The following is a 23,896-nucleotide window of genomic DNA, read 5'->3' on the forward strand; positions in this document are numbered from 1 at the left end:
CCTCACCTGTGACATGAATGTTTTCCCCCATTCCAGTGCAACTCAGTATACCTGCATGCTGCTTAGCTATGTGTTAGAGAATAAGCGTGGCAGAGAAGCGGTGCTAATGAAGCTCAAACACCTGGAGTCTAGCATGAGCTCTGGCCGCAAGCGTAAGTATGTCGCCATCGAAGTGCGCTCTCTCTCGTGTGCGCACTCCCCCTCTCTCTCTGTCTCTCTCTCTCCACCCCACCCTCCAGTAGTTTCCCTTCCATCTAAACTCTTCTGTAGCTGTTAAGGCAGTACGCATGGCTTTAAATCCCACCACCCCCAAGTTTCTAGTCCTTATGGCTGCAAAAATGTACCCGGAGGTGTAAGCCTGCTAAAATGTCAGCAGCGGGTTGCTGGTTAAGGTTTCGAAATCTGAAGAAGTGAGCTGTGGTTCTCGAAAGCTCACACCTTGCCAGAAATTTTGTTAGTCTTTAAGGTGCTACTGGACTCCTGCTCTTTTCTACTAAGATTTCAAAAGTTAGGCTTCAGTGTTTTCTTTCATAGCTCCCCTTCTCTGACTTTTACTTCTTTGCATAAATTTTATTGGTATGGGTTGTTGTTTTTTTGTTGTTGTTGCCAAAAGAGGTTTTTTCTCTCTTCATAATTGATGCACCTTGCAAATTTTGGCTTTGCCTAACGCTGAATTTGGATTGCCCCATTATAGAATGTAGTTTATTTTAATTTTTCTCCCCCCCCCCCCAGCACAGAGTATATATAGCTGAACTCTGACATGGGTAGCCCAGGCTAGCAAGATCTTGTCAGATCTTGGAATCTGACCAGGGTCAGTTATGGTTAGTACTTAGATGTGGGAGCCAGCGGGGTGTAGTGGTTAAGAGCGGTGGTTTGGAGCAGTGGACTTTAATCTGGAGAATCAGGTTTGATTCCCCACTCCTCCACAGGAGTGGCAGAGGTTAATCTGGTGAACTGGGCGGTTTCCCCACTCCTACTCATGAAGCCAACTGGGGGACCTTGGGCTAGTCACAGCTCTCTTAGAGCCTTCTCAGCCCCACCTACCTCACAGGGTGTCTGTTGTGGGGAGGGGAAGGGAAGGCTACTGTAAGCCGGTTTGATTCTCCCTTAAGTGGTAGAGAAAGTCTGCATATAAAGACCAACTCTTCTTCTCCAAGGAAGTCTAGGGTTGCAATGCAGAGGCAGGCAATGGAAAACCACCACTGAATGACTTGCCAGGAAAACCTTGTGGGTTTTGAAGGCAAAAAATATATATGGGGCAGGGGGAAATATCTGTGAAATGGGGAAGCTCCCCTTTACATAGACCCTGCTTGGTTTTGCTGCTGCGGTGCATCCTTTTTCTTAAATTAGCTTGTTTGGACAATTGCGCAACACCACAAAATCTCTGGGGCCAGCCATGCGAGTATCAAGGGGGGGAAATACCGGTTATGGAAATCGACACCATTAATTGAGAGCGCCCGATGTGTCCCGAAGCGCAGCTGTTGGCTTCTTTTCAGAAATGCGTAGAAAGGGGTGTGTGTTGTGCCTGTAGAGGAGGGAATGCACTCTACCCCAGAGGCCGGGGGTCAGCTTCTTTCCAACCCCCCACCCCCCAAGAGATCAGAAAAATGCTGTATCAAGGCTCCTGGCCAAGATCATTTGACTTGAGAGCCAGCGTGGTGTAGTGGTTAAGAGCGGTGGTTTGGAGCGGTGGAGTCTGATCTGGAGAACCGGGTTTGATTCCCCACTCCTACACGTGAGTGGCGGAGCCTAAACTGGTGAACTGGATTTGTTTCTCCACTCCTCCACATGAAGCCAGCTGGGTGACCTTGGGCCAGTCACAGCTCTCTCAGCCCCACCTACCTCCCAGGGTGTCCGCTGTGGGGAGGGGAAGGTGGTTGTAAGCCGGCTTGATTCTCCCTTAAGTGGTAGAAAAGTCGGCATATAAAAACCAACTCTTCTTCTTCCTCTTCTTGACTGTTCTGAAAAACTCATGAGGTAGGAACGGTGGCGATCGGTGAAATGTCATGGTTTCGGTGTAGAAGTTATCCAAACGTTTGCAAAGAATTGCCAGAGTGGAATGGCCGGGGGTGGGTACAGCGTAGCATCAATGGGGGCGTTTGCAATTAAAATCCTCCAAACCCACATGCCGCAGATAGAAGTTAGTTTCAAATCCCTTTTTGCGCCCTCCTCCTCTGACTTGCCTGGACCCTCGAAACAGTACGTGAAACTTAACTCCGTATAATATTGAAGAGAATCAAGCCAACAAGCGGAGCCTGAGGAAGGTGGAGTTTGGGGAGGGGAGGGACTTCAGTGCCATAGAGTCCAATGGCCAAAGCGGCCGTTTTTTCCAGGGGAACTGATCTCTGTCGGCTGGAGATCAGTTGTAATAGCAGGGGATCTCCAGCTAGTACCTGGAGGTGACAATCCAAAACCACAAACACCTATGCTGTAACTGGTAAGTAAGGAAAAGCAAGCAGCCCGAGGCTCAAATTAAGGGACATATACTGTATTAATTTCTATAAATATATATAAAGTCAAAGACTTAATTTTCTATATACATAAAGTATATGTTCCTTAATTTGAGCCTTGGGCTGTTTGCTTTTCCTTAAGTACCTGGAGGTTGTTATTATTATTTTTGCAAATTATTGGTCAATATGGATAGTCTGCAGGTGATGTAGGGTTGCCAACCTCCAGGTACTAGCTGGCGATCTCCTGCTATTACACCTGATCTCCAGTTCACCTGGAGAAAAGGGCCGCTTTGGCAATGGCACTCTATGTCATTGAAGTCCCTCCCCTCCCCAAACCCCACCTTCCTCAGGCTCCGCCCCCGAAATCTCCAGGTATTTCCCAACCCGGAGCTGGCAACCCTAACCCAGGAAGAAGCTGTCTGCCCAAAAACAGAACGGCCGCTCCTAACCTTTGTGAATTCCTTGCAGTGTTCCGGCTCGGCAACATGGTCCACGCCATCGTGGCCGCCCGGCAGTCCAACCAGCTGCCGGAGCTGGTCCCCCGCTTCTGCCTGACGGTCTCTCACCTGAACCGGGCCCTGTACTTCGTCTGCGACATGCTCCTGTGGGTGAGAAGCGTGGGGCTCTTCCCCCAGATCGACAAGAAGAAGTGGCGCCGGCGAGCCACCCGGTGCTACTACTACTCCCTGGTGATGAACCTGACGGAGGATTTGTACGAGCTGTGCCGGCGCATGGAGCAGACGGCGCGGGCGGAGGGGGCCCGGGAGGACTCGCCTCCGCGTGGCCGGCGAGTCCGGAGCTTCGTGTCCCGTCTCACGGGGGGGCTGCAGCCGTTCCTCCTCCTCCTCTGCCTCACCTTGAGGAGGCATCCTCCTCTCTTGCTCGACACCCTGAAGAACCTTTGCGATCTCTCGAGCCCCCTGGACCGGCTGGGAATCTACAAGACCCACCCGGTAGTCATCGCGCTCTGCGGCATTGTCTCCTCCCTGGTCGGGATCCTGACGGTCGCCAGTCCGAGCCTGAAGCTAAAACCTTCTCAGGAGATTCCCCGATAGTTTCTGTTCTCTCTCCACCCCCACCCCCTACTCTGCACTACAGACCTTTGTATATAAAACACATCAGGGATTCCCTCCGCCAATGGAGTTTGTTCTCTGACTGTATCTTTCCTCTTTGTTTCTGCGTGGCTTTATGAATGAAGGTCGTGCTTCCAAGCCGCAGCCCCGGGCAGAGAGGAAGAGGATGGCTTGTAAAAGATTGTAGAAGAAGGAGGAGTTGGTTTTTATATGCCGCTTTTCTCTACCTTTTAAAGAGAATCAAGCCGGCTGACGATCTCCTTCCCTTCCTCTCCCCACAACAGACACTGTGTACGGGGTACGTGAGGCTGAGAGAGCTCGAAGAGAACTGTGGCTAGCCCAAGGTCACCCAGCTGGCTTCGTGTGGAGGGGTGGGGAAACCAACCCAGTTCTCCAGATTAGAGTCCGCCGCTCATGTGGAGGAGCGGGGAATCGAACCTGGTTCTCCAGATTAGAGTCCGCCGCTCATGTGGAGGAGCGGGGAATCGAACCTGGTTCCCTAGATTAGAGTCCACCATTCTTAACCACTACACCACGCTGGTTCGCTTGGATGGGAGACCACCAAGGAAGCCCAGGGTTGCTACGTAGAGGCAGGCAATGGCAAACCACCTCTGTACGCCTTTTGCCTTGAAAACCCTACGGGGTTGTCATAAGTCAGCTGTGACTTGACAGCCAAAAATACAACAACCACGAAGAAAAGTGAAGTTCCTGTCCAACCACTCCCTGTTTTCTTAAAAACAATTGCCCATCTCCTATTACCTCTTGTCTCACGGTTGCCTTGGTTAAATAGGTTTTTGTCGGGTTTTGGGGGGAATGGAACAAAACCCATTCATCCACTCAGAAGCTTTATGGGCTGTGGGGTTTGAATCACGGGAGCTGGGTTAGGCGTTGGCTCACCTGGACAAAACTCTCCCTTTCTTATGCACATGTGCCTTATATTCATGCCGAGGCCACTAACAATGCCCAATGTACAATTTACCAGTCTGTATCAGTCTGTGTTACTCCCACCGTTCCCGTTGAGATAAAGTTCTTCAGTGGGGGCATCGGAAGCACATTCGAAGGAGGCTGGAAGTAAATTTCCTGGATGGGATGTTCGGCTCGGACGTGGAGCCTTGTCCCAAACTCAGATGTTGTCCCAAGTCCGCAAGTTGCTGTTCTTCAGCCTCTTCAATAAAGTGGGAAAAACACGATTATTGTGTGTGTTTGATGTTTCTTGCAGTCTTTATTCTTGAATTATTTTGAACTTCGTGCTGCTTTGGGCATACGTTTGTAAATGAAAATTGTGACTTCTCAGCCACGTTATCTTAAAGGTAAAGGTAAGGGTCCCCTGTGCAAGCACCGGATCATTCCTGACACATGGGGTGACGTCACATCCCGACATTTACTAGGCAGACTTTGTTTGCGGGGTGGTTTGCCAGTGCCTTCCCCAGTCGTCTTCCCTTTACCCCCAGCAAGCTGGGGACTCATTTTACCGACCTCGGAAGGATGGAAGGCCGAGTCAACCTTGAGCCGGCTACCTGAAACCGATTTCTGACGGGATCGAACTCAGGTCATGAGCAGAGCTTGGACTGCAGTACTTCAGCTTACCCCTCTCCACCACAGGGCTCTTCCACATTATCTTACGAGGTCAAAAATCAGAGGCGGGCTTACGGAAAACACATGGGTAACGGGTGTAATGTGTCATCAGGAGCTGTGGTCCCAAATCTTAGACATGTTTCCCACCAGGAAATCACAATATGTTCAGTAGGGCTAATGTCAGGTAATTGTGCGCAGGATTGCATTTTATGTGGTTAAGGAAGGAGCCCCTACATCAGGGTCCCCACCATGGTGCCTGCCGATTCGGGTCGCCAGGTCCCTCTTCACCACCTGCAGGAGGTTTTTGGGGTGGAGCCTGAGGAGGGCGGAGTTTGGGGAGGGACTTCAGTGCCATAGAGTCCAATGGCCAAAGCAGCCATTTCCTCCAGGGGAACTGATCTCTATCGGCTGGAGATCAGTTGTAATAGCAGGAGATCTCCAGCTAGGACCTGGAGGTTAACAAATAATAGGAGCGTACTAAATAGAAAGATTTGGCAACCAGCTAAGGAATTATTCAGTACGCAGCCACCAATGCACTTAACTCTTTACTTCTAAGAGAGAACCACGTGTCCAAATATGTACTACTTTACATATTTGTACTTTTTGTACAATATGTTAGAAAGCTGTTATATTCTTTATACAGGGAAATATATATGCACAAATATACCACTGTTCTTAAAATCTCAGTGGAACAATGTCCCGCATACAATTCTAACTATATAAACCAAACTTGTCAAGACGTCCCGTTGTGGGTGCGTGGATCCTGCGCACCACACAGAAAGTGCACTTGCTTCCGAGTAAGCTGGTTTGACAAGTTCGGTTTACATACAGTTAGAATTGTATGCGGGACATTGTTCCACTGAGATTTTAAGAACAGTGGTATATTTGTGCACATATATTTCCCTGTATAAAAAATATAACAGCTTTCTAACATATTGTGTAAAAAGTGCATATGATGGTTTATCTTGTAAAGCAGTACATATTTGGACACGTGGTTTTCTCTTAGAAGTAAAGAATTAAGTGCATTGGTGGCTGCGTACTGAATAGGACCTGGAGGTTGGCAACCCTATATTTAACCTCTCTTCCTTCTTGGACAAGGAGCGTTCGTGCTGTGGCTTTATTTTTTGTAAGTATGAAGTGCATCCAGTCCCAAGTGCCAGCTAGTTGCTAAGTACCCAGGCAGCTGTTTGGGGGCTCCGGCTGCCCTTTGGACTTCTGTCTGGAGAAAGGAGTTACTCACCCCGAGGCTTAAGAAAGACACTTTTCCCCAGGCTTACAGCTGGGTTGCTTTTTCACCTACATTCGCGGGAGCACAGCAGCTTGTCAACAAAAGAAAGAAGCCAGGCCTTGCGGAGGTTGGTTTTGAGTGAAGGCGGGAGGTTAAGTAGGGAGCCAGCGTGGCGTAGTGGTTCAGAGCGGCGGGCTCGAACCTGGAGAACCGGGTTCGATTCCCCACTCCTCCACCTGAAGCCTGTTGGTTGACCTTGGGCCAGTCACAGTTTTCTCAAGACTCAACTAGGGTTGCCCACTCCGGGTTGGGAAATACCTGGATATTTTTTTTGGGGGGGGGGAGCCTGAGGAGGGCGGGGTTTGGGGAGGGACTTCAGTGCCATCGTGTCCAACGGCCAGAGCGGCCGTTTTCTCCAGGTGAACTGATCTCTTATCGGTTGGAGATCAGTTGTAATAGCGGGAGATCTGCAGCTACTGCCTGGAGGTTGGCAACCTTACTCTCAGCCCACACAAAGGCAGGCAATGGCAAACCATCTCCAAATGTCACTTGCCTTGAAAACCCTACGTGGTCACCATAAGTCAGCCTGGAGGTTGGCAACCTTACTCTCAGCCCACACAAAGGCAGGCAATGGCAAACCATCTCCAAATGTCACTTGCCTTGAAAACCCTACGTGGTCACCATAAGTCAGCCTGGAGGTTGGCAACCTTACTCTCAGCCCACACAAAGGCAGGCAATGGCAAACCATCTCCAAATGTCACTTGCCTTGAAAACCCTACGTGGTCACCATAAGTCAGCCTGGAGGTTGGCAACCTTACTCTCAGCCCACACAAAGGCAGGCAATGGCAAACCATCTCCAAATGTCACTTGCCTTGAAAACCCTACGTGGTCACCATAAGTCAGCCTGGAGGCTGGCAACCTTACTCTCAGCCCACACAAAGGCAGGCAATGGCAAACCATCTCCAAATGTCACTTGCCTTGAAAACCCTACGTGGTCACCATAAGTCAGCCTGGAGGTTGGCAACCTTACTCTCAGCCCACACAAAGGCAGGCAATGGCAAACCATCTCCAAATGTCACTTGCCTTGAAAACCCTACGTGGTCACCATAAGTCAGCCATGACTTGACGGCACTTTGTACCACCAGGAGATTAAGTATGGGGTGGGGGGGTTGTGTGTCGCCCCATAGCTCAACCTTAAGAGCTCACCAACTGGAAACTTCTAATCTGGCCTCCACAGGGGAGTTGGTACATGTTCTTACCCTAGCCTGGAGGTATGTGGTGCTTTATACTGCAATTCTACACCTGTTTATTCAGCACCTGGTTGGCCCCTGTGTGAACAGACTGCTGGACTTAATGGACCTTGGTCTGATCCAGCAGGGCCTCTCTTCTGTTCTTAAGTTCTTAGCAGTAAGCCCCAGGTTCGAAGCCTAAAATACAATTGGAATAAAGAGGAGTGAGATTGTAAGGAGGGACCATTTATGCACGGGAGGTTTCGCCTGGGGTTTGCTGCTCTCTAGATGCCCGTTTTCCCCATCCAAATTCTCAAAACTCAACAATAAGCCCCCATGCAAAGTTCTGAGAATTTGGATGGGGAAAACGTTCATCTAGAGAGAGGCAAACCCAAGGGGAAACCTCCCGTGCATAAATGGCCAAGGACTTTAAACTTTTCATGCGCAGAAAAGCATCGTGGGCTCCTTTCTCACATTTGGACAGAAAGGCCGGTCTCACCTGAAAAAGTGCAGGAGCCTATTTGCGATTGAATTTTAGCTCCAAGGAATCATTTGCAGATCAGTTTGCCTGCCGAGGTTCGGCGATGGGACCCCTGCGGGTGGCAGAGGAGGCGTTATGTTCTAGGATGGACAGTCCTTTTGTGCTGAGCACCGCTCAGGCCTGGCCCAGCCTTGCTTGCCCAAAGGGCGTGATCTGGAGCTCAGTCCCGGGATTTTCCCTCGGTTGCACATTGCAACATTGCACATTGCACATCTCTCTCTCTCTCTCTCTCTCTCTCTCTCTCTCTCTCTCTCTCGTTACGAAATCCCTGATAAGTTTCCAAGGGAGGGCAGGGATGCAGTTTGAAAACCACGCTGCTCAACTTCCTCATGGTATGACTGCAGACATTGCTCACCTATTATTCCTTACGGAAGGATTTCCAAGTCAGTGGTGAAGACATGAAGCTGCCTTCTGAATCAGACCCTTGGTCCATCGAAGTCAGCATTGTCTACTCAGACCGGCAACGGCTCTCCAGGGTCTCAGGCAGAGGTCTTTCACATCACCCACTTGCCTAGTCCCTTTAACTGGAGATGCCGGGGATTGAACCTGGGACCTTCTGCATGCCAAGCAGATGCTCTACCACTGAGCCACAGCCAATCTCCATGGCTCTCCAGGGTCTCAGGCAGAGGTCTTTCACATCACCCACTTGCCTAGTCCCTTTAACTGGAGATGCCGGGGATTGAACCTGGGACCTTCTGCATGCCAAGCAGATGCTCTACCACTGAGCCACAGCCAATCTCCATGGCTCTCCAGGGTCTCAAGCAGAGGTCTTTCACATCACCCACTTGCCTAGTCCCTTTTAACTGGAGATGCCGGGGATTGAACCTGGGACCTTCTGCATGCCACGCAGATTCTCTACCACTGAGCCACGGCCCCTCCCTGTTGCAAAGAGCGCAGCTCTTTGTAGACTTACACAAAACCTCTGACTCCCAGTGGGAAACAGACAAAATTAGCAGGGCCTTGGGAAAACCTGGTTTGTTTCCTCACATGAAGCCAGCTGGGTGACCTTGGGCTAGTCACAGCTCTCTCAGCCCCACCTACCTCACAGGGTGTCTGTTGTGGGGAGGGGAAGGGAAGGCGATTGTAAACCAGTTTGATTCTTCCTTATATGGTAGAGAAAGTCAGCATATAAAAACCAACTCTTCTTCTTAAATTAAAGGGTGTTTTACATTCTACACCCAGCTAGAAGGAACACCTGCAAATTAACATTGAAGGAGAAGTCCTAGAGCAATCGGTCTCACTTTCTGAGCTTTGTTTCTCACGGCAAAACATGGAACAAAACCCGTGAGCTGCTTCTACAATATGTGAAGGGAATGGGGCAGGGCGGGGGACTGTATATTATTATGTCAGTAGTAGAAGCAGAACTGTATTACTCCTATTCCAGACTTAATTATTCACCCATCGTTGCATGCGGCATTTTACGATGTGTCCTCAAAAGTGCAATTTGAGCTCCAGGTACCTATGTAATATAATACAAATTGACCTATAAACATTAAAGCAATATTTTTAAAAGAACCACAAGGAAAGAAGAACCCCCCGAAAGAGGAAGGAGCAGTGGATCCCCTAAAAGGCCATGAGAAATAAAAAAAAAAAGTTATATATTTTTTTAAAAATCTATGAAGGGAAGGTTCTGACCAGGATGGCCCAGGCTAGCCTGATCTCTTCAGATCTCAGAAGCAAAGCAGGGTCGGCCCTGGTTAGTACTTGGATGGGAAAAGAAGAAGAGTTGTTTTTTATATGCCGACTTCCTCTACCATTTAAGGAAGAATCAAACCGGCTTACAATCAACTGCCTTGCCTTCCCCTCCCCACAATTGACACCCTGTGAGGTAGGTGGGGCTGAGAGAGCTCGAAGAGCTGTGACTAGCCCAAGGTCACCCCGATGGCTTCGTGTGTCGGAGTGGGGAAACCAACCCGGTTCACCAGGTTAGAGTCCACCGCTCATGTGGAGGAGTGGGGAATCGAACCCGGTTCTCCTGATCAGAGTCCGCCGCTCCTGTGGAGAGGTGGGGAAACAAACCCGGTTCACCAGATCAGCGTCCGCCGCTCATCTGGAGGAGTGGTTCTCCAGATTTAGAGTCCACTGCTCTTAACCACCGCTCTTAACCGCTACACCACGCTGGCTCCGAGGAAGTCTAGGACTGCTACACAGAGGCGGGCAATGGCAAACCGCCTCTGAATTTCTCTTGCCTTGAAAACCCTACTGGGTGGCCATAAGTCAGCTGCGACTTGACGGCACTTTACACATGCTCATGAAGGGACTCAGGAGGCCCAAAAGTGGACTCTCAGCCGAGGGGGTGAGATTTGCCCCTTGGATCCTCCCGACGTTCCCGCTTCATCTCACCCAGTCGCCCGTTTTACTGGTTTCCCATGACTTTTGTTCCCAATCGCCTTAGGGGGGGTCAAAAGCGACCTGTCTTTTGCAGTAGGAAAGCTGGCGGGATCCAACCTCCAATTGCTTCTGCACCCCCAGTCCAAAAAAGGACAGGCCAGCATTTCGTAGACGGTCTTTTGAGTTTCATGGGCTCCGAGGGAGTTCTTTGCCCGGTAACCACAGAAACTTGGCAGGATGTTTGACCCATTTCAGTGAGGAAGGAGGGGCTCGCTCGTGTTACTGTCTGGGGCAACACTTCTTTTTTTCGGTCAGAGTCTGCCTTTCCAGGAGACGGCAGCGACACCCGCGCCCCGCTCCTGACACCCTCCTAAAGACAGTGTGGCTTCTGACGGGTGAGTACCTTTGCAACACCTAGCATGCCAGTGGGGGCGGTGAAAGGTGTTTCCAATGAGTGACGAATGCTTCCTGAAACCACTTTCTGCATGCATGGATTACAAGGATGCGTTGCACCCCGGTGTGAAGTGAGCAGCAACGTTTACTCTTTGCACATGACAAAGAGCTGGGATCGGCTGCAGTTCCCTGGCGCAGGCACATGCGACCGCATGATTCATGGCATGGTGCAGCAACACGCATTTATTTCTATGCTTTTCTTCTCTAACATGTAGAAGAGCCATCATGGTGTAGTGGTGAGGGGCCGTGGCTCAGTTTGTAGAGCCTCTGCTCGGTATGCAGAAGGTCCCAGGTTCAATCCCCGGCATCTCCAGTTAAAGGGACAAGGCAAGTGGGTGATGTGAAAGACCCCTGCCTGAGACCCTGGAGAGCAGCTGCCAGTCTTAGACAATACTGACATAGATGGTCCTGATTCAGTATAAGGCACCTTCATGTGTTAAGAGCGGCGGACTCTAATCTGGAGAACCAGGTTTGATTCCCCGCTCCTCCACATGAGTGGCAGACTCTAATCTGGTGAACCGGTTGGTTTCCCCACTCCTCCACACGAAGCCAGCTGGGTGACCTTGGGCCAGTCACAGTTCTCTCCAAACTCTCTCAGCCCCACCTGCCTCACAAGGTGCCTGTTGTGTGTGTGTGGGGAGAGGGATTGTAAGCCGCTTTGAGACTCCTAAATGTAGAGAAAAGCAGGGCATAAAAAGCAGGGCATCTTCTGTCACTGTCTTCCACCTGCAGGTGAAGATGTATCTCTTTCATCTGGCGTTCCCTCCCTGACCCCGTTTCCCTTGTCTGTGTTTTTACCTGTTTATGTGGCCTGTTTAATTGGTTGGTTTTGATGCTGTGTATTTTAAAAGCTTGGGACTTGGCATGGTCTAGTATAGCCCAATCTAGTCAGATCTCGGAAGCTGGGTCAATACCTGGAAGGCAGATCTCCAAGGAAGTCTCTGCAGAAGAAGGCAGGCAATGGCCAAACACCTCTGCTTAATCACTTGCCTTGAAAACCCCACCATTCACTGTAAGTCAGCTGCGACTTGGTGGCATTTGACACACATTTTAAAAACTTGTTGTAATGTTTTCCATTGTTTGCTGCCTTGAGGACACTGAGCTGGGTGGAAAGGGAGCATAAAAAAGTTTTAAATTTAAAAAGTAAATAAAATTAAGAAGAGGAGGCCTAGGACTGTGACATAAGAAATTCTGTATCTATTGGCCAAGCTGATTGGACATGCTGTGTCTCAGTGGTAGAGCATCTGCTTGGCATGCAGAAGGTCCCAGGTTCAATCCCCGGCATCTCCAGTTAAAGGGACTAGGCAAATAAAGGTAAAGGTCCCCTGTGCAAGCACCGGGTCATTCCTGACCCATGGGGTGACGTCACATCCCGACGTTTACTAGGCAGACTTTGTGTACAGGGTGGTTTGCCAGTGCCTTCCCCAGTCATCTTCCCTTTACCCCCAGCAAGCTGGGTACTCATTTGACCGACCTCGGAAGGATGGAAGGCTGAGTCGACCTTGAGCCGGCTGCCTGAAACCGACCTCCGGAAGTTCAGTCGCGATCGAACTCAGGTCGTGGGCAGAGCTTGGACCGCAATACTGCAGCTTACCGTTCATCGCCCCGGGGCTCCCTCCCAAGTAGGTGATGTGAAAGACCTCTGCCTGAGACCCTGGAGAGCCACTGCCAGTCTGAGTAGACAATACTGACTTTGATGGACTAAGGGCCTGATTCAGTAGAAGGCAACTTCATGTGTTGATGCTTGCCTGGGGCAAGCTTAGCACTTTGCTGGCCTGCTGGCTGGTAGAGAATGACCAGAGCTCCCTGTTTTTATTTTCTGCTCAAGAAGCATGAACATATTAGGATGAGCACCATCTTACCCATGGATGTGGTGCCAGGGATTGCTGACCTACAGAGTGGAGTGGCCAATGCCATTATAAAAGATGGTTTATCATGAAAGAGCATGAAGGAAGACATCTGGGGTTTCCATGCCAATCGAAGAGAGTTTTTTTTTTTTTTTTGCACATGTAATTTGGGGATGCTAAGGATACAATTCTCCTTATTTATTATTATGTTGCATTTAGATCCTGTCTTTCCTACATGGGGCTGATGTGGGATTCCTGGATAGTATCTCCTGCAGGCACTGATCACACCTGTTGAGCATCAGCGTGATTGCTGTATCAGATACTGTGGTGGCCAACACAGTATCCCTGGAGATTCAGGAGGGGTGCCTTGGGAAGGCGGAGTTTAGGGAGGGGACTCAGAAGTAGGGTTGCCAGCCTCCATGTGGTGACTGGAGATCTCCCGCTATTGCAACTGATCTCCAGCCAATAGAGATCAGTTCACCTGGAGAAAATGGCCGCTCGGGCAATTGGACTCTATGGCATTGAAGTCCCTCCCCTCCCAAACCCCGCCCTTCTCAGGCTCCACCCCCAAAACCTTCCACTGGTGGCGAAGGGGGACCTGGCAACCCTACTCAGCGGGGTAGAGACTACCCTCAGAACCTGCCATTTGGAAACGGCATGTATGATGAACACACGGACCCATGAGGCTGCCTTATACTGAATCAGACCCGTGGTTCATTGAAGTCAGTATTGTCTACTCAGACCGGCAGCGGCTCTCCAGGGTCTCAGGCGGAGGTCTTTCACATCACCTACCTGCCGAGTCCCTTTAATGGGAGCTGCTGGGGATTGAACCTGGGACCTTCTGCATGCCAAGCAGAGGCTCTGCCACTGAGCCACGGCCCCCCTCCATTGCTCTCCAGGGTCTCAGGCAAAGGTCTTTCACATCACCTACTTGCCTAGGCCTTTTAACTGGAGATGCCGGGGACTGAGCCTGGGACCTACCCCATGCTGCGCAGATTCTCTGCCGCTGACCTGAAGTCAGAGAGGGAAACAGCCATGCATAAAAGGCCGATGTCTTTCATCTGAAGATCACTTGCAATGCTGGGAGACCAGATCCCGCCTGGAGGTTGGCGATAATGTTAACCTGGGACTCCACACCAAGTCCCTTTGCCCAGAGCAATTTCTTCTGCTTGAACTTCCAGTCCTAAGCAGAGCAACACCCTTTTAAGTGCGCTGAAGTCCATGGGCACAGCGAATGTTCAAGATGCCAGCCAAGCACTTGAGGAAAACAGGATAGAGGCTAGACCGCCCCGAAGGCTATGTTGGAAAACGCTAAGGGGGGGGGGAGGGAGGAGAACTCTTGCTTAATTCTCTGCGTTTTCCTTTCGTAGGCTGATGTTTCGCGACAATGGCGGCCAAAGGCAACCAGGCGATGCCGAACGGAAGCCGCAAGGTAGGTTTGCAGGGGGAAGCGAAGCATGAAAGAAATAGGCCAGCTCTGCCGTCGAGGGAGGCGATTCCTGTATCCCATCATTCCTGCAGATCTCTAATCCCAGCCCAAAAAGGAAAAAGAAATTAAGTGCGTTGGGATGGGTATTGTCAACAGATAATTGCCCGAATGGCCCTTTCATTGAAAACCCAGTTTCTCCAAGAGAGCTTTAATTAAAAGCAGAGCAAGGAACCAACCCCTCCTCCTGGAAAGAAGAGTTCTAGGGAAGCACCGGGGGGACAGGCTGTTCTTCTGATATTTGACACTTTAATCGTGGTTGCTCAAGGGAAAGAACCGTCTGCCCGTCTTTTCAATCCAGGCCAAGCAGACGTTGGCGTTGCTTCTTGTTTTGGAAACCTGGGTTGTTAGTCGGGTGGCCAGGTCCCTCTTTGCCACCGGCGAGAGGTTTTTGGGGCGGAGCCTGAGGAGGGAGGGGTTTGGGGAGGGGAGGGACTTCGATGCCATAGAGTCCAATGGCCAACGCGGCCACTTTCTCCCGGTGAACTGGTCTCTGTCGGCTGGAGATCAGTTGCAATAGCAGGAGATCGCCAGCTAGTACCTGGAAGTTGGCAACCCTAGTTGTTAGTTGGGTCGGATCAAATTATCTGGGAAGAGGGTCTGAGATCCTTGGGAGAAATGGCCCACAAGCAAATCCCTCTTAAGGTGGGTATTTCCGTGACTGACAGAGGAGCTGCCCAGCATTCCTTTCCGCATTAGCATGACTCACCACGAGGGTTGCCAGGTCCCTCTACTTGTCAAAAAACCCAAAAACAAATCAGTGGGTTACAGATCAAATCAAGCCTGAACTGACCCTAGAAGCTAAAATGATTAAACTGAAGGTATCGTATTTTGGTCACATTATGAGAAGACAAGAGTCACTGGAGAAGACAGTCATGCAAGGAAAAGTTGAGGGCAGCAGGAAAAGGGGAAGACCCAGCAAGAGATGGATCGACTCAATAAAGGAAGCCACGGCCCTCAGTTTGCAAGATCTGAGCAAGGCTGTCAAAGATAGGACATTTGGGAGGACATTGATTCATAGGGTCACCATGAGTTGGAAGCGACTTGACGGCACTTAAGACACACACCCACAACTTGTCCAGCTCCCTAGGTCCCCTGGTGACCAAGGCTTCCAACATTTCACCCTCCCCCCCACTTGGCAGCCCTTGGCCTCGTGGCCAATTGTCTGTTCACTGTCTGGCCGGTCCGTTGACCGGTCGGATTGCAAGACTTGAGTGATCCATTGACCAGCATGTTGACTCTGGTGTCCTTTGCAGGAGGAAAATGCCTTTTGGAGGGTCTTGCGCCTCCCGGTGGTGAACTCAGCATGCAGCAGCCTCCAAAAGACATACAACGCTGCCAAAGAGTCTCATCCTCTGGTGGCGTCAGTGTGCGACGCTTATGAGAGAGGGATCCAAGCCGCCAGCTCGCTTGCTGCGTGGAGCATGAAACCGGTGGTGCGGAAGCTAGAACCTCAACGTGAGCGTCGCCTGTCTTGTATCTTAACAGAGTTTTCCAGCAGTAGCGGTGGTTTCTGGCAAAACGATTCTGGCATAATGGTTGGGAGGGACCGTGGCTCAGTGGTAGAGCATCTGCCTGGCATGCAGAAGGTCCCAGGTTCAATCCCCGGCATCTCCAGTTAAAGGGACCAGGCAAGTAAGGGATGTGAAAGACCCCTGCCTGAGACCCTGGAGAGTCGCTGCCAGTCTGAGTAGACAATACTGACTTTGATGGACCAAGGGTCTTATTAATAAGGCAGCTTCATGTGTTCATGCCAGCATTCCTGAATTCTGTTCAGCAACTGAGAGTCAGCATGGTGCAGTGGTTAAGAGTGGTGGACTCTAATCTGGAGAACTGGGTTTTATTCCCTGCTCCTCCACATGAAGCCAGCTGGGTGACCTTGGGCCAGTCACAGTTCTCTCCGAACTCTCTCAGCCCCACTGAGAGAGTGGGGTGTCTGTTGTGGGGTCTGTTGTGGGGAGAGGAAGGGAAGGTGATTGTAAGCCGCTTTGAGTCTCCTTAAAAAGGTAGAGAAAACCGGGGAAAACAACCAACTCTTCTTCTTCTACAATATGAAACCACTTCTTGGTTTTTTTTAATCTCAGGGGCTCTTCAGGGCGCTAAACCCACAAACATGAAGCTGGGGAAAACAATGATTTTGTTGTCGCATTGCGCCTGTCCAAGTTTCGCCTGAGTTCTTCTGGATAGTTTTGGTCAATGCTGCCTCCTGTATTATTCTAACACTGGTATCCTCTTTGATTCAGTTGCAGTAGCCAATGTCTTGGCTTGCCAAGGCCTGGATCACTTGGAGCAAAGAATTCCTGCCCTTCACAAGCCAGTGGAGGAAGTAAGTAACAACAACCGCAAAAAGATCTGCTCTGTTGAATCTGGTTATTCAGAGGTACACTGCTTCAGAACATGGAGGATCTATTTGACACTTGTGGCTAATGGGTGTTGCTAGACCTATACTTTGTGAATTTGCTTCCTTATCTGAGTGGCTGTTCCCAAGTCTTTGGGTGGTGAGATAAGAACCTAAGGAAAGCCCTGCTGGATCAGACCCAGGCCCATCGATTCCAGCAGTCTGTTCACACAGCGGCCAACCAGGTGCCTCTAGGAAGCCCCCAAACAAGACGACTGCAGCAGCACCGCCCTGCCTGTGTTCCACGGCACCTAATATATCTGGCATGCTCCTCTGATCCTGGAGAGAATAGAAATGCATCATGACTAGTATCCATGTTAACTAGTAGTTATGAATAGCAATCTCCTCCATGAACATGTCAACTCCCCTCTTAAATCCTTCCAAGCTGGCAGCCATCACCACATCCTGGGGCAGGGAGTTCCACCATTTAATTATTAGTTTAATCATTGCATATTATTCTGTATTTCTCACAGGTACCACCCATTCCCTTGGCCAGCCAATGAGACCCTTCAAGTTTGAAACTCCCTAATGGGGCCCCTTTAGATGTACATCACAGATGTTATTTCTCTTCTAGGTGACCTCTGAGCTAAAGGGCTCCATCGGCACTCATATTCAAAGTGCTAGGCACTCGATCGCCGATGCCCTGGACTGGATCTTGGGGTTGGCTGAGGAAAGCTGTGAGCAGGCTCAGAATACTGTGAGAGATGTCGTTGAGGACGCCAGGAGCAGTCGAGTGAGCTACATGGCCGAAGCAGGAGTAGAAGTGGCGATCGGAAAGGTGGAGAAGTTGGTGGGCGCCCTCCGTCCGAAACCTGAGTGCAACTCAGGTGAATAAAGTCGTCTGACTTGTCTGTGGTTGGTCATAGAATCATAGAGTTGGAAGGGACCACCAAGGTCATCTAGTCCAACCCCCTGCAGAAATTCACACCTCCCCCCCCACACCCCCAGTGACCCCTATCCATGCTTAAAAGATGGCCAAGATGCCCTTCCTCTCATGATCTGCCTAAGGTCATAGAATCAGCATTGCTGACAGATGGCCATCCAGCCTCTGCTTAAAAACCTCCCGAGGAAGCCTGTCCCACTGAGGAACCGCTTAACTGTTAGAAAGTTCTTCCTAATGTCTAGACGGAAACACTTTTGATTTAATTTCAACCCAGGGGTGAGACCGGGGTGGTCTCAGGGGTGTGCTAAGAGGCAACAGAGCATCTTGACGCTTGAAGAAGCCCCTGCGGTGCAAAAAAGGCTCTGAAGGTCCTTGCATCATTCCCCTAGAAGTGGAGGAAATGTAGCGTTCGTTACATCCATACAGTCTCGGAGGGTTAGCCATGTCGGGTCTGCAGTAAAACAGTTAGAGTCGAGTGCAGGAGCACCTTAGAGACCTACAAGAGATTCAGCGTATCAGCTTTTGAGAGTCACAGCTCCCTTCATCAGACATGAGCTTTGACTCTCGGAAGTATATACCCTGAAACTCTTGTTGGTCTCTCAGGCGCTCCTGGAATGAAATCTAACTGTATTACATACATAGGTAAGGGCGGTCAAGCTGCAACCAAGAGCCAGCGTGTTGTAGCGGTTAAGAGCGGAGGACCAGGTTTGAGTCCCCACTTGAGTCTCCACATGAAGCCTGCTGTGGGTGACCTTGGGCTAGTCACAGTTCTCTCTGAACTCTCTCAGCCTCACCTACCTCACAAGGTGCCTGTTGTGGGGGGGGGGAAGGGAAGGCGGTTGTGAGCCAGGTTGAGGCTCCTTAAAAGGTAAAGAAAGTTGGCATATAAAAACCAATTCCTCCTCCTCCTCCTCCTCCTCCTCCTCCTCCTCCTCCTCCTCCTCCTCCTCCTCCTTCTTCTTCTTCTTCTTCTTCTTCTTCTTCTTCTTCTTCTTCTTCTCCTTCTTCTCCTCCTCCTCCCCCCCCCTCACTATCATCTTGGCTGTCATAAATGAGAGCCTTTCTCTTTTCAGTTGACAGCTGGTATCAGAGCAGCAACACACGTGTCTTCATTCGCCTAGATACCTTGTGAATTCCACAAGTCAACTTCTTTTCTCAGTCTCCCAGGATGCTTCATAGTCTCCCTTTATAAAGTGCTGCCACCTACTGGTTGAGGGTGGTTGTTGTTGCAAACTGTGTAGCATGCATGCAATGCACCTTGGAGCAGAAATATGGTGTAATATTTTTAACAAGTGCCCAAAAATCAAGAAGCAATTATGATCACTGTTTAATACTGAACATTATTCTATTATACGCTGCTCTTAACTGCTATTATTTTTATCGCACAAAGTTTATAATATCATTGTCTGTTATATTCTTGCTCTTTAAAAATCTAATGTAATTGACGCAGTTGTAAGCGCTGTCATGATATGACCTTTTGATTCTTCTTTTTGTTTGCATTCAATTATTTTTTATATATCTATAAAACTTTTTTTTTTAAAGAAGAAGCAGCAATAATTGCCACAAGGTGGCACTGGAGATGAACACATGAAGTTGCCTTATACTGAGTCAGATCCTTGGTCCATCAAAGTCAGTATTGTCTACTCAGACCGGCAGCAGCTCTCCAGGGCAGAGGTCTTCCACATCACCTACTCGCCTGGTCCCTTTAACTGGAGATGCCTGGGATTGAACCTGGGACCTTCTGCATGCCAAGCAGAGATGTTTCCAGTTGTGAAACTTCACTGCAACTCTCAATTTTTGTTAAAGCAGACATAGAAGGACTGAGATAGCAGGGGTAATCTTATCTATGTGTGTGTATGTTTCTTAAGTTTTAAAAAAACCACCTGGCTTTCTCCTGCTACTGATTGGCAGATATGCTGTGATGTCACATAAGGTTTGGGAACCTTCTAACTGGTCTGCCTATGTCTATGTCTCTCTACTTTTTCTCCTAGCTCGTGAGGATTCAGAGATTCGTGTCTCAAGGGAGGGATCTCCCTCCGGCATCTTTGGAAGGGTCAGTGCTTTGGCCCTCAATGTTTCCCAGCTTGCCTACAGACAGACAACCCGAACCATCCAACACACCAGAGCCAAGGGAGAGGAATGGGCTATGTGGATTCCAGGCCTGGTAAGATACTCTCGTAATATTCTCTTGCCTCAGGTGAAACTAGTGTTGGGCTTTAGTGCGGAGGTCTTCAAGTCTTCCACCACTGGGACCCACTGAATTACAAGCACAAATATGAACACATGAAGCTGCCTTATACTGAACCAGACCCTTGGTCCATCAAAGTCAGTATTGTCTACTCAGACCGGCAGCGGCTCTCCAGGGTCTTTCACATCACCTACTCGCCTAGACCCTTTAACTGGAGATGCTGGGGATTGAACCTGGGACCTTTTCCATGCCAGGCAGATGCTCTGCCACTGAGCCACAGCCCCTCCCTAAGACTGGCAATTGTGTGACATCAGACTCACGTGATAGGAAGAGGAGAAGCTAGAAGTATGACTTCATGGGGGGATACATGGCACAAGGGCATATGAAACATTGGACAGGTGGGGGTACCTGGGTCAAATAGTGTACCATGAACTCTTCCCTATCTTTTCTATCCAGGGTGGGTTGGCTGGGCAGAGTTCAACCAAGACCCAGCGGATCTTCTCCAGCGCTCAAGAAACAGCAAGTGATTGGCTAAGCACAGGGCAGAGAAAGGCACCCAAGCAAGAGGAGGAAGGAAAGAATGACGATGACCGAAGAAGCACGGTACAGTATTTGATGATTTCGTTTGCTTTAGTTACACCCCACTTTTCTCCCCAATCGGGACTCCACATTGCTTACAGCCTTCATTTTAGTCTCACAACAACCCTGCGAGGTAGGTGAGGCTGAGAGTGCGCGGCTGGCCCAAGATCACCCAGAGGGTTGCCAACCTCCCTGTACTAGCTGGAGGTCTCCTGCTATTACAGCTGACCTCCAGCTGACAGAGATCAGTTCACCTGGAGAAAATGGCCCCTTGGCAATTGGACTCTATGGCATTGAAGTCCCTCCCCAAACCCCGCCATCCTCAGGCTCCGCCCCCAAACCCTTCCGCCAATGGCAAAGAGGGACCCCTGGCAACCCTAATTATCCAGCATACTTCCATGGCAGAGTGGGGATTAAATAGGGTCGACAGGTCCCTCTTCGCCACCAGCAGGAGGTTTCTGGGACGGAGCCTGAGGAGGGCGGGGGTTTGGGAAGGGGAGGGACTTCAATGCCATAGAGTCCAATTGCCAAAGCGGCCATTTTCTCCAGGTGAACTGATCTCTATCGGCTGGAGATCAGTTGTAATAGCAGGAGATCTCCAGCTAGTACCTGGAGGTTGGCAACCCTAGGATTAGAACCGGTGTCTCCCAGATCCTAGTGTGACACCCTCATGGCGACACCATTCTAGCTCCCAAAGCGTCTGCGTACTGGTCGTGATGTGACATTTCTCAACATTTCAGAAGTCGTCCCTCCAGCCTGTCAATTGGGGCCAGGGCCTGGCAATGCCGAGGCAAACAGCCGCTTTGGTACACACCCACACAAGCAGGGTCGGTGCTTGGTACAAGAAATGTTTGGTACAAGAAAGACGCTGCAGAGGAAGGCAATGGCAAAACACCCCTGCTTCTCCCTTGCCTTGAAAGCCCCCTTGCCGGGGTCACCAGAAGTGGGAGGCTAAGAAGAAGAAGAGTTGGTTTTTATATGCCAACTTTCTCTACCACTTAAGGGAGAATCAAACCAGCTTACAATCCAAATCAAACCAGCTTACAACCTTCCCTTCCCCTCCCCACAACAGACACCCTGTGAGGTGGGTGGGGCTGAGAGAGTGCTAAGAGAACTGTGACTAGCCCAAGGTCAGCCAGAGGGCTTCACGTGGAGGAGTGGGGAATCAAACCAGCTCTCCAGATCAGACTCCACCGCTAAGCTTGGGATGGGACACCAGCAAGGGAGACTCTGCAGAGGAAGCCAATGGTGAAAAACCTCTGCTTTGCATTTGCCTTGAAAGCCCCTTGCTGCGGTCACCATAAATTGGGAGCTAAGCAGGGACGGTGCTTAGATGGGAGACCACCAAGGAAGACTCTGCAGAGGAAGGCCATGACAAACCACCTCTGCTTGTCATTTGCATTGAAAGGCCCTTGCTGGGGTAGCCATACGTTGGGAGCGAAGCAGGGTTGATGCTTGGATGGGGGACCAAGGAAGACTCTGCAGAGGCAGGCCACGGCAAACCACCTCTGCTTCTCATTTGCCTTGAAAGCCCATCACTGGGATCATTATACGTTGGAAGCTAAGCAGGGTCGGTGCTTGGATGGGGGACCACCAAGAAAGACTCTGCAGAGGAAGGCAAGGGCAAACCACCTCTGTTTCTCCCTTGCCTTGAAATCCCCTTGCAGGGGTCGCCATATGTTGGATGTAGAATAATTCGATGCGCGTGTGCTGTCGCTCATGGAGGGGTCTGGTTTCTTTCCCCGCTTTTCCAGACCGAAGGGAGTGCCAAGGCCCGGAGCCTGGTGGGCAGCCTGACCCAGAGCCTGCAAGCAGCCTATCTCTCCGCCGTCTCTGCCCTGAAGGGGGACCCCGTCCCACCCTGCAGTGCAGCCGGACAGCGCCTGCACCTCTCGCCGCGCAGGGCGGGGTCCGAGGCGAGCACAAAAGCGGGCACGCTGTGGGGGGTCCTGCAGACCATCGCCAGCGGCTTTCTGGGCACGATCTTCCACTACGTACCAGTAAGTGATCTCTCCTGCCACAGTCGGGGAGCTGAGGAGGTAGAGGAGCAAGTGGGACGGGCAGCGGCTGGGATTGATGCAAGCCACACTCCTGGTGGTTAGTAATCCAGAAAGGCTACAAGTGCTTAAACAGGAGGTTGGAATTCAAACAAAACAGCACAAGAACAAAGAGCCAACCTATGGCACATAAATACCCAAATTGGAAATTGCTAATAGAAGTGTATTATCAAAGCAACCAACGGGTATACAAACACAGTTGACAAAAAAAATCAGGTGCAAGACCAACAGGTCAAGTATAACAAGTTACATAAAATGCAAGGCGTTTGAAAGTTCAAAAGCAACGGAGCGATAAAGATGCAATGAGCTTCCGGTAAATTCCCATTTCATAACGATTTTTTCAAGCTTCCAAGTCTTCCGTATGCTTGAGAGTCCATTTATGAGGCAAAGGAATGTACCTTCCTCGTAATCACGGACGGCTAGCTGTGCCAGGGGTTGGCTCTTTGTTCTTGTGCTGTTTTGTTTGAATTCCAACCTCCAGGTGGTGGCTGGAGATCTCCAGCTATTACAACTGATCTCCAGGCGATAGACATAGTTCCCCTGGAGAAAATGGCTACTTTGGAAGGTAGACTCTACGGCATTATGCCCCACCGAAGTCCCTCCCAAACCCCACCCTCCTCAGGCTCCATCCCCAAAATCTCCAGGTATTTCCCAACCCGGAGCCGGCAACCCTACGCTCATTATTTGGGTCTTCTGATCTCCTTCATGAAGATGCTGAGCCAAGGGTGGGCCATTCCCCTGTGGCGTGGTGCCACATGGCTGCAAGATGGGTGCATGAATATTGCAGATGGACAAGGCCTCTTGCATGGATCTTTCCATTCAGCACCATCCCATCTGGCTGGATGCCAGTCGGGTGGGAAAGTCCCAGCTTATCAGTCGGGGTTGCCAACCTCCAGGTAGTAGCTGGAGATCTCCTGCTATTACAACTGATCTCCAGCCAATAGAGATCAGTTCGCCTGGAGAAAGTGGCCGCTTTGGCCATTGGACTCTATGGCATTGAAGGGAGGGACGTCAATGCCATAGAGTCCAATGACCAAAGCGGCCATTTTCTCCAGGTGAACTGATCTCTATCGGATGGAGATCAGTTGTAAAAGCAGATCTCCAGCTAGTACCTGGAGGTTGGCAACCCTACCCGCGGACCACCCTGCTGAGTTTACCTTCTCTGTGTGCCTCTTTCTACTTCTGGTTTAGGTGCCACGGCTCTTGGCGAAGGAAGAGGGGACTGCGGCTGGGATAACAGATGGGGCCGAGACATACCAGCAGCAGGAAAGCCGCCAGCCCCTGGCCACCCGTGCCCAGGAAAGGGGGCCCCATGATCAGCTGCGGGGAGACTGGCAGTCCAACCGAGGGCACCTCCCCCTCCCCTTCCTCAATCTCGACGAGCCCCACCCGGTGCAGCAAGCCCCCTTCCAACACCGGAGCCCGGCGTTAGAGGCCAACTCCACCAGCGCCCGCAAATCTGCCTTCTCCCCTTACAAAGAGGCAGCTGGCAGCCGGCGGTTGAGCGAAGGGCTGTACCGCTCCAACTCTGAGTCTGTGTATGGCAAGGCTCACTACCCAGGCCTTTACCGTCCTTAA

The 23,896-nt window shown here is 50.5% G+C and overlaps 2 protein-coding genes across 2 annotated transcripts; both read left to right on the forward strand.

Moving 5' to 3' along the window:
• Positions 1-3,505, forward strand: PEX11A (peroxisomal biogenesis factor 11 alpha). Its single transcript, XM_056866089.1, has 2 exons — positions 1-152; positions 2,919-3,505. The coding sequence occupies exons 1-2, from the start codon at positions 14-16 to the stop codon at positions 3,503-3,505; spliced, it is 726 nt and encodes a 241-aa protein (XP_056722067.1). The 5' UTR covers positions 1-13.
• Positions 3,506-14,114: 10,609 nt separating this feature from the next.
• On the forward strand, positions 14,115-23,896 carry PLIN1 (perilipin 1). The gene is made up of 8 exons (XM_056866090.1): positions 14,115-14,159; positions 15,470-15,671; positions 16,457-16,539; positions 17,186-17,438; positions 19,486-19,658; positions 20,139-20,285; positions 22,016-22,261; positions 23,510-23,896. The coding sequence occupies exons 1-8, from the start codon at positions 14,115-14,117 to the stop codon at positions 23,894-23,896; spliced, it is 1,536 nt and encodes a 511-aa protein (XP_056722068.1).

Source organism: Euleptes europaea, chromosome 20 (genome assembly GCF_029931775.1).
Source record: "Euleptes europaea isolate rEulEur1 chromosome 20, rEulEur1.hap1, whole genome shotgun sequence".
NCBI lineage: Eukaryota > Metazoa > Chordata > Lepidosauria > Squamata > Sphaerodactylidae > Euleptes > Euleptes europaea.